At 42.3% G+C, this 10,799-nt stretch overlaps 1 protein-coding gene across 1 annotated transcript in view; it reads left to right on the forward strand.

Moving 5' to 3' along the window:
* The window catches only part of NASP (nuclear autoantigenic sperm protein (histone-binding)), a 51,547-nt gene that overhangs the window by 12,260 nt on the left and 28,488 nt on the right, over window positions 1–10,799 (forward strand). The window contains exons 3-4 of the mRNA XM_011947193.1: window positions 1,958–2,005; window positions 6,088–6,181. Coding sequence (XP_011802583.1) covers window positions 1,958–2,005; window positions 6,088–6,181 — 142 coding nt within the window. The remainder of the gene's footprint in view (window positions 1–1,957; window positions 2,006–6,087; window positions 6,182–10,799) is intronic.

A 10,799-nucleotide genomic window follows, 5' to 3' on the forward strand; every position in this document is an offset into this window, starting at 1 on the left:
AAAAAAAAATGAACAGTAGCAGATGGTCAAGTGTTTGTGTGTTTTTTGTGAGTGTTTATATTAAATCCATTAATCTATTCCCATTGGGCTTTTTTTACCCTGTTGACTGTAAGATTCTATGTATATTTGTTAACCTTTTGTGAAATGAATTAGATGGAGTAGAATCTATCAATATCCTGTGGTTTCTGGTTTGTTTGTTTACTTATTTATTTATTTGAAACAGGGTCTTGCTCTGTCACCCAGGCTGGAGTATAGTGGTATGATCATAGCTCACTGTAGCCTCTATCTCCTGGGCTCAAGCAGTCTTCCCACATCAGTCTCTGGAGTAGCTGGAACTACAGGCATACACCACCATGCCCAGCTAATTTTATTTTTGGTAGAGACAGGTGTTGTTGTGATGCCCAGGTTGGTTTTGAACCCCTGAGCTCAAACAGTCCTCCCACCTCGGCCTCACAAACTGTTGGGATTATAGTAGAGAGCTACTGCACCCTGCCTGATTTCTAGATTTAAAATGACCTTCTCCAAACAAATTACTAAGTAATTTCACTGTCATTTCCTCTAGCTTCATACTCATTCTAAAAATTCATAAGGAACTTCATAAAACTATGAAGTCATAGCTTCATAGTTGTAAATGTAGTGGCTATTAGAGTTAACATTTTAAAAAATAACTGGATCAGGCCGGGTGCGGTGGCTAACACCTGTAATCTCAGCACTTTGGGAGGCTGAAGCGGGAGGATCACTTGAGGTCAGGAGTTTGAGACCAGCCTGGCCAATATGGTGAAACCCCATCTCTGGCAAAAATAGAAAAATTAGCCGGGCGTGATGGCGGGCACCTGTAATCCCAGCTACTTGGGAGGCTGAGGCAGGAGAATCGCTTGAACCTGGCAGGCGGAAGTTGCAGGGAGCCGAGATGATTACCACTGCACTCCAGCCTGGGCGACAGAGAAAGACTGTCTCAAAAACAAAACTGGATCAGACATATCTATTGCCCAGATAGGACATGAACATCCGTTTTTAATTTTTTCATCAGTATTGTATAAATTTGTTCATCATCGGTTTATAAATTTTGCTCAGTCCAGTAGTCCTCAGAGCATGGTTCTAGAAACCAGCAGTGTGTCACCTATGCAGTTGTTAGAAATGCAGATTCTTGAACCTTACCTCAAATCTTTTGACTCAGAAACTGTAGGGGGTGGAGCTCAAACTGTTTTAACAGTTCCTCCAAATGGTTTGCATACAGACTACAATTTGAGAAACACTGCTTTAATTCCTTTTTTTCCAACTGTACAAGTACTGCTTTAGTTCAGCCTCTTTTCTATTTATCTAGGCTTGTGCTAAGCAAGAATAGAAATAAATTTATCAATCCCAGCACTTTGGGAGGCTGAGACGGGCGGATCACGAGGTCAGGAGATCGAGACCATCCTGGCTAACACGGTGAAACCCCGTCTCTACTAAAAATACAAAAAATTAGCCGGGCGAGGTGGCGGGCGCCTGTGGTCCCAGCTACTCAGGAGGCTGAGGCAGGAGAATGGCGTGAACCCGGGAGGCGGAGCTTGCAGTGAGCCGAGATTGCGCCACTGCACTCCAGCCTGGGCGACAGAGCAAGACTCCGTCTCAAAAAAAAAAAAAAACTATTTGATATAAATGGCTATGACAGAGTTTGTAGATAAGGATCCAAGACCATTTCAAGATTCTAGGCAAATGGCCCAGATAGCTTACTACCTGTAGCTGAAAGCACTGCCCTTTAAGTTGTTCCTCATCCCTGTGGTTATAGCTGTGAGGTCGCTACTTATTTTCAGCCGTGGATATTTGAATAAGAATTAAATTTGATAATGTAAGTAAATAATACTTGGGTATTTAATAAATGACAGCTCTTTTATTCCTTTATATTTTTCTGAATTTATTTTCAGGCTTAATAATTGTCTCCAGTTTTACCTTTTTTCTCATTTTTTTATTACAGAATTGAAGATGTTCCTGCTCCTTCTACATCTGCAGATAAAGTGGAGAGGTAAGATTATTTACATGATATATAATTAGATTCATATCTGGAACATAAACTAAGAGATACAATTTTACAGTTTCATTTGTTTTTGTTTTTTAATTTATTTTTGATAGAGGCAAGATGTTACTTTGTTGCTCAGGCCAAAGTGCAGTGTGCAATCAGGGCTCACCATAACTTTGAAGTCCTGGGCTCAAGCAGTCCTCCCACTCCCACTTCAACCTCCTGAGTAGCTAGGACTATAGGCACATGCCACTACACTTGGCCACTTGGCTCCTTTTTTTTTTTTTTTGGAGACAAGAGTCTCACACTCTTGTTCAGGCTGGAGTGCAGTAGCACAATCTCAGGCTCACTGCAAGCTCCGCCTCCTGGGTTCATGCCATTCTCCTGCCTCAGCCTCCCTAGTAGCTGGGACTACAGGCACTCGCCACCACGCCCGGCTAATTGTTTTTGCATTTTTAGTAGAGACGGGGTTTTACCGTGTTAGTCAGGACGGTCTTGATCTCCTGACCTCGTGATCCACCCATCTCGGCCTCCCAAAGTGCTGGGATTATAGGCATGAGCCACTGCGCCTGGCCCACTTGGTTCATTTTTAAGTTTTTTGGAGAGATAGGGTCTTGCTATGTTGCCAAGGCTGGTCTCAAACTCCTAGCCTCAAGCAATCCTCCCTGCCTCAGCCTTTCAAAGTGTAGGATTATAGGTGTAAACTACCAGGCCCGTCTCACCTCTTCCCCCTGTAACTTTTCCATCTTGATATGACTATGGTTCTTTGTTTTTCTTAATCTCAGATCTACACCTGCAGTGACTATGTATCTTAATCAGAGGTGGGCATAATAATTAACTAAAAAGCTTACCCAAAAGGTAGATGCTAGGTTACATCTCTGGAGATTTCTTGTTTTATTTTTTAGAGACAGGGTCTTGCTCTGTTGCCCAAGCTGGAGTACAGTGATGTGATCATAGCTCACCACCACCTTGAACTCAAGGGCTAAAGGGACTCTTCTGCCTTAGCCTCCTGAGTAGCTGGGACTATAGGCATGCACCACCACATCTGGCTAATTATTTTATTTTGTTTATTTTTGAGATGGAGTTTCGCTCTTGTCACCCAGGCTGGAGTGCAGTGGTACAATCTTGGCTCACTGCAACATCTGCCTCCTGGGTTCAAGCAGTTCTCCTGCCTCAGTCTCACAAGTAGCTGGAATTACAGGCGGATTCCACTACGCCTGGCTAATTTTTGTATTTTTATTAGAGATGGGGTTTCACCATGTTGGCCAGGTTGGTCTTGAACTCCTGACCTCAGGTGATCTGTCCACCTTGGCCTCCCAAAGTGTTGGGATTACAGGTGTGAGCTGCTGCGCCTGGCTGAATTTTGTTTTTCTAAAAGGAGTCTTGCTTTGTTGGCCAGGCTGGTCTCCAACCTGGGCTCAAGCAATCCCCCTGCCTTGGCTTCTGTAAGTGTTGGGATTACCAGCCTGATCTACCATGCCCAGCTGATTTTATTTGTTGAGCTTGAGGTAAAATTTGGGTTCATGTATTATGGAAAAGCTTTCTGATAAGATTGAGAATTATTACTGTTAGAATATCTTACAAATATGTTTTTTTAGTTGGTTGTTTTTTGAGACGGAATCTCACTCTGTCACCCAGCCTGGAGTGCAGTGGCACGATCTTGGCTCACTGCAACCTCTGCCTCCCGGGTTCAAGCGATTCCCCTGCCTCAGCTTCAGCTTCCCAAGTAGTTGGGATTACAGATGCCACCACCACGTCTGGCTAATTTCTGTATTTTTAGTAGAGGCAGGGTTTCGCCATGTTGGTAGGCTGGTCTCGAACTCCTGACCTCAGGTGATCTGCCTGTCTTGGCCTCCCAAAGTGCTGGGATTACAGGCGTGAGCCGCTGCGCCCGGCCACAAATACATTTTTTTTTTTGAGACAGAGTCTCGCTCTGTCGCCCAGGCTGGAGTGCAGTAGCCAAATCTCAGCTCACTGCAAGCTCCGCCTCCCGGGTTTATGCCATTTTCCTGCCTCAGCCTCCGGAGTAGCTGGGACTACAGGCGCCCGCCACCTCGCCCGGCTAGTTTTTTTTGTATTTTTTTAGTAGAGACGGGGTTTCACTGTGTTAGCCAGGATGGTCTCAATCTCCTGACCTCGTGATCCGCCCGTCTCGGCCTCCCAAAGTGCTGGGATTACAGGCTTGAGCCACCGTGCCCGGCCCACAAATACATTTTTTAAGTGTCTACAGGGTTTTATGTTTTTCATGTTTGAAATCCCATTGTCATCTTGGTTATTTAACCCTTTTCCCATTTGCCCCGAGAATACTTGCCGGTGTTGCTTGGGGCTGCAGCATTTACCCAGTGATAAATGCCATGAAATGGCTCTCCTTTATTATTTTCACATCACTCTAATATATCGATTTTGGATAAAAAGACATCATTCTATTTATAGCATTCTGTTTTAGTAATGGTATTTCCATTTACAAAATATGGCAATTCTCAATCACGATAAATGTCAAATCCTAGGAAACATGGCATTCCTGTGTATGATGTTAACATTATTTTCAAATGGTTTTTGGCCAAAGATTCATTTGATGAATCCAATTTTTCTGAAATAGACGATTCTGATGTTAGTTGTGTTGAGAAATAACTCCGGCCAGTCACGGTGGCTCATGTCTGTAATCCCAGCACTTTGGGAGGCTGAAGTGGGCTGATACTTGAGGTCAGGAGTTCAAGACCAGCCTGGCCAACATGGTGAAACCTTGTATCTACTAAAAATACAAAAATTAAGCTGAGCGTGGTGGAGGGCGCCTGTAATCCCCGCCCTGTAATCCCAGCTACCTCGGAGGCTGAGGCAGGAGAATCACTTGAACCTCGGAGGTTGAGGTTGCAGTGAGCCAGGATTGTGCCACTGCACTCCAGCCTAAGTGACAGAGTGAGACTCTGTCTCCAAAAATAAATAAATAAATAAATAAATAAATAACTCCAAGAACAGTTTTATATTTTTATTTTCACACTGAAAGTCAGATTTGCTTCAGCTTCAAAGAACATGTTTATGTAAAATTAAATGAGAGCTGGCAGTGAGCTGTACTTTTTTTTTTCTTTTTCCTAAACAGGAAAAGGGTTAAAATAAATCTTATGAAATACTGTTTGGCTGGGTGTGGTAGCTTGCACCAGTAATCCCAACACTTTGAGAGGCCAAGCAAGACCTCCATCTCTGAGGGGATCACATGACCCCAGGAGTTTGAGACCAGCCTGGGCAACATAGCAAGACCCCATCTCTACCAAAAAAATATTTTTTTTTAATTGTTCATTGTGACACTTGCATGTGGTCCCAGATACTGGGGAGGCTGAGGTAGGAGCATTGTGGCAAGTCCAGGAAGTTGAGGTTGTGGTGAGCTGTGATCCAGCCACTGCATTCTAGTCTGGGTGACAGAGTAAGACCCTGTCTCCAAAAACAAGGAAAGAAAAAAATAGGGCTAGGTGCAGTGGCTCATGCCTGTAATCTCAGCACTTTGGGAGGCCGAGGTGGGTGAATCATCTGAGGTCAGGAGTTCAAGATCAGCCTGGCCAACATGGTGAAACCCCATCTCTACTAAAAAAATACAAAAATTAGCAGGGTGTGGTGGTGAGTGCCTGTAATTCCAGCTACTTGGGAGGCTGAAGCAGAGGAATCACTTGAACCCAGGAGGCAGAAGTTGCAGTCAGCCAAGATCACACTACTATAATCTGGGTGACGAGCGAAACTCCATCTCAAACAAAACAAAACAAAACAAAATGTCTTGTGAGTTAATCTGGTATTTGGGTGGTATGAATACTGAAGACTGTTTAGGATTGATCCTAAACACAATACTTTTAAGGGGGTTACTTAAACCGTGGTATTTAAGTTTCTGGACTGACTAAATGAAGCTAGGCTACCCAAAACACAGTGCTTGATATGTAATCATCAATATTAAACTCCGTTGCCCAGGTTGGAATACAGTGGTGCAATTGTGGCTCACTGCAGCTCAGGTGGGCTCAGGTGATCCTCCTGCCTTAGCCTCCTGAGTAGCTAGGACCAGAGATGTGTGCCACCATGCCTGGCTAATTTTTGTATTTTGTTTTTAGAGATGAGGTTTTGTCATGTTGCCCAGGCTGGCCTCAAACTCCTGGGGCTCAAGCCATCTTCTCACCTGAGCCACCCGAAGTGCTGGGATTACAGGCATGAGCCACCATGCTTGGCATAAGCATTTGATTTTTAGAGGAGCAGAATATTCTGATTCTGAGAGAAACATGAAGAATGATTGGAAAACACATTATTAGTCTCACCTTAAATTTATAACGTCTGACCTAAAGTGCGTTTTTAGTTTTGATTGGCACTTCTTATACCACATTTCTCCGGTCAAGTTGTTTTCCCATTCTGCTGAACTGCTTAATCTTTCCTCCTTTTTTTTTTCCTCCTTGAGTCAGGGTATTGTTCAGCCACTCAGGCAGGGTATTGTTCAGCCACTCAGACAGTGGGTCCTGATCTTGGCTTGGTGCAGCCTCAAACTCCTGGGCTCAAGAGATCCTCCTGCCTCAGCCTCTCAGACTGTTTTTTGTGTGTGTGTGTTTTAGGGACAGGGTCCTATTATGTTGCCCAGGCAGGTGTTGGACTCCTGGCCTCCCTATGATGCTCCCTCCTCAGCCTCCTGAGTTGTTGGAATTACAGGCATGAGCCACGGCACCCAGTTGATCAACATTTTCTTTATATTTTCTTAAACAGTCAACACCATACCCCTCATCTTGCTTTTACCTGATGATTTTCCTTTGTTTTATGTTTGGTTCTGGATTTTTGTTTGTTCACTGAATAAACAATACTAAGAGAAATTTCTTAACACTGTGCCATACATCTGTAGCCATATATTCTCTCCTTTTGAATGCCTGTTCATGCTCTTATTCAGCAGTTCTCAAAGTTTTTTTCTTGTATACCCTTGGGGTCTCAAGTACTCTTTCAGGGATAATGTAAGACCAAAACTGTTTTTGTAGTAACAAGACTGCCTTTTTGACCACTGGCACTGATCGTGCAAAAGTAATGGTGGATAAACCTGCTGTTCCCTTAATATAAATCCAGGCAGTGGCAACAAACAGTACTAGCAATTCTTGTGTTCTTCACTATCACCTTCACTTAGAAAATGTCCATGATGAAGCATTACAAACTTAAGTTTATTAATTCTCAGTCCTTGACTACGTGGCTTTAAGGTAACCTGGCAAAATAGGAATTATGGATGGAGCGCTTCAGCATATCAAAAGTAGGTACAATGGTTTTCTTTATGAAAAGCCCTTGTGTGATTTTAATTAAGAGTTGTTTGAGCTTTTTTCATGTAACTTTATTTACTGGCTTTTATTGGAAAGAATGTTTTATTCAAAAGTTTTATTTTTGAAAGAATGACCAACAGACAAACTTTTATTTAGACTTGATACTTAGCAGATGTTTTCTCCAAAATGAATACAGTGAGCCTGTCACTTTAAGGGAAATAACTGTCGGTATCGGTGCTAGTAATAGAATGTGAGCTTTTTTTTTTTTTTTTTTGAGACGGAGTCTGGCTCTATTGCCCAGGCTGGAGTGCAGTGGCCGGATCTCAGCTCACTGCAAGCTCCGCCTCCCGGGTTTACACCATTCTCCTGCCTCAGCCTCTGGAGTAGCTGGGACTACAGGTGCCCGCCACCTCGCCCAGCTAGTTTTTTGTATTTTTTGGTAGAGACGGGGTTTCACTGTGTTAGCCAGGATGGTCTCGATCTCCTGACCTCGTGATCCGCCCGTCTTGGCCTCCCAAAGTGCTGGGATTACAGGCTTGAGCCACCGCGCCCCGCCTAGAATGTGAGCTTTCACGTGAAAAATAAAAATTTTGGATAAGTTATATATCAACTGCTGTTGTGAGACTGACAGTATCTTAATACTTTATGACTGTTCTGATGAAATTGAGTTTTAAGTTGTAAAATACACATAATATAAAATTTTCCATGTTTTTAAGTGTGTAAGTCAGTAGTGTTAAGTAAATTCACGTTGTTGTATACCCAGTCTTATCTTGCAGATCTGAAACTATTACCCAGTAAAAACTCCCTCTTTCTGTCTCCCCTAGCAACCACCATTCTGCTTTCTGTCTCTATGAATTTGGCTACTTTAGGTACCTCATATAAATGGAATAATAGAATATTTACCTTTTTGGGACTGGCTTATTTCACTTAGCATAGTGTTCTTAACGTTCATCCATGTTGTGGTGTGTCAGAATTTCCTTGCTTTTTATTGTGAGTACTGCTGCTGTGACCTTGGGTTTGTGTAATCATTCATAAGTAGAAGATGTAGAATACAAGATAGACTGGTTTTTAATGTACCAGTATGAGAAGTTTATCAGTGTTTTCAGATTGTACAGTACAACTAACCTGTAAGAAATTACCACTTGTTGGTCAAGTGTGGTGGCTCACGCCTGCATCCCAGTACTTTGGGAGGCGGAGTCGGGAGGATCACTTGAGGTCAGGAGTTCGAGATCAGTTTGGCAAACATGATGAAACCCTGTCTCTAGTAAAAATACAAAAATCAGCCGGGCATGGTGGCATGCGCCTGTAATCCCTGCTACTCAAGTGGCTGAGACAGGAGAATCGCTTGAACCCAGGAGGCAGAGGTTATGGTGAGCCAAGATCGTGCCACTCCAGCCTGGGCAATAGAGTGAGAGGCTGTTTCAAAAAAGAAAAAATAAATTACCACTTGTTGACTGGGCATGGTGGCTCCTGCCTGTAATCCCAGCACTTTGGGCGGCCAAGGTGGTGGATCACTTGAGGTCAGGAGTTTGAGACCAGCCTGGCCAACATGGTGAAACAGTCTCTACTAAAAATACAAAAATTACCTGGGTGTGGTGGTGCCCGCTTTTAATCCCAGTTACTGGGGAGGCCGAAGCACAAGAATGGCTTGAACCCAGGAGGTGGAGGTTGCAGTGAGCTATTGTGCCACTGCACTCCAGCCTGGGTGACAGAGCAAGACTTTTTTTTTTTTTTAAAGACAAATGACCACTCTGTTGGGTTTGGGTGTGGTAACAGAAGAATATCCAGTTATCTGAAAGGACTATTTAAATACTAAATATTCCCTTTCCAACTACATATCTATGTCAAGTCAGATATTCTTGTACTTTAATGAAAAGAAAACATTGCAGAATAGTGAATAGGGAAATCCTGTTCTACTAACAGACATTTAGGAGATTTGTAACAATGTAACATTGCCACTATTCTCACCAAATTTTTGTTTGGAAGAGTTATTTTTCAGAGAAAGTCATGTTGTTATTAACATGTAACATTTTAAAATATTTAAAATTATTTTAGTTTTAATTTCAGTATGGCGAATACTGATAGATGTAACTTGCATACACAGAGGCTTTTGGAGGGCTTCAGTAATGTAACAGTGTAAAGGATCCTGACATCAAAGTTTCTTTGCTCTTATATAACACCAACGTCTCCATTTGTTCACAAGATCCCATTCATCGTTTACTTAATAATAGAACTCCTGTAGTTCTCTATGCAACAATACTACTGTTTCCTATGAGATTACTTATATCAACCCACTAGGTATCATCAGGTTTAACCGTTTGTTGACCCCCTCATACTTGCCTTCATCTGTTACCTCATATCAGTTTCTTTGACAGGAAAATGTGAAAGAGGTGTCCACTCTGTTTCTACTACTACTTTTGTTCTTAATTGAAGATACTTCAATCAAGTTTTTCTCTACCATTCTACTAAAATAGTCTTGTTTACAGTCTTTAATACCATCCATATTCCTAGTAGTCATTTCTCAGCTCTCTGAGTTAATCTTGTCTGTAACATTTGACCCAATCCATTACTCCCATTACTTTTTCCCATTACGTTTTTTATTTTTATTTTTATTTATTTATTTATTTTTTGAGATGGAATCTTGCTCTGTCACCCAGGCTGGAGTGCAGTGGCGCGATCTTGGCTCACTGCAGCTTCCTTCTCCCAGGTTCAAGCAATTCTCCTGCCTGAGCCTCCCAAGTAGCTGGGGTTACAGGCGTGCACCACCATGCCCAGCTACTTTTTGTATTTTTAGTAGAGACAGGGTTTCACTCTATTGGCCATCCACTGTGCCCAGCCCCGTTACTTTACTTCATGCTATTTTCTTGTCTCTTTTCCTTCACTGGCTATTCCCCCAACCCCTGTTCTTCCTCATCTCCCCTATCTAAATGTTGGAAGGCTTCCAGGGCTCAGCCAGTCCTACAACCTCTTTATTAGTAGCCACTCCCTATGTATTCTCCTCGGTTAAGTCCCGTAGCTTTAAGTACCTGACTCCCATTTATATCTCTAGTCCCCATATCTCTCCCAAATTTCTCCCTTATAATATCTTGGAGGCCTAATAGGGATCTCAGAATTAACATATCCAAAGCTAAATACTGTACAGTAATTGATTGCCTTGTTTCTCACTGACTTTTCCTTCAGTTGACTTTTTATCGACAGTGGCAATGTTGTTCTAGAATTTTTCATCTAGATTGTGTAGATTTGAATCGCTGCCATTAATACTGAGTTTTCCATCTGTAAAGTGGGGGTAATGATTCAATAATTTTATGAGGTGTAGATCCTAGGGTTTAAATGTAGGTAAAATTTCTACATAGTCCATTATTAACACTTAATACCAGTTGCCCAGGCCAAAAAACGTTTGCTTTATCTCTGACTCTTTTATTCAATAAATTATATACCTAGTCCATTAGCAGATTTTATTTTATTTTATTTTATTTTTATTTTTATTTTTTGAGACAGAATCTTGCTCTTCGCCCAGGCTGGAGTGCAGTGGCCAGATCTCA

Source organism: Colobus angolensis, unplaced genomic scaffold (genome assembly GCF_000951035.1).
Source record: "Colobus angolensis palliatus isolate OR3802 unplaced genomic scaffold, Cang.pa_1.0 Scaffold106, whole genome shotgun sequence".
Classification (NCBI taxonomy): Eukaryota; Metazoa; Chordata; class Mammalia; order Primates; family Cercopithecidae; genus Colobus; species Colobus angolensis.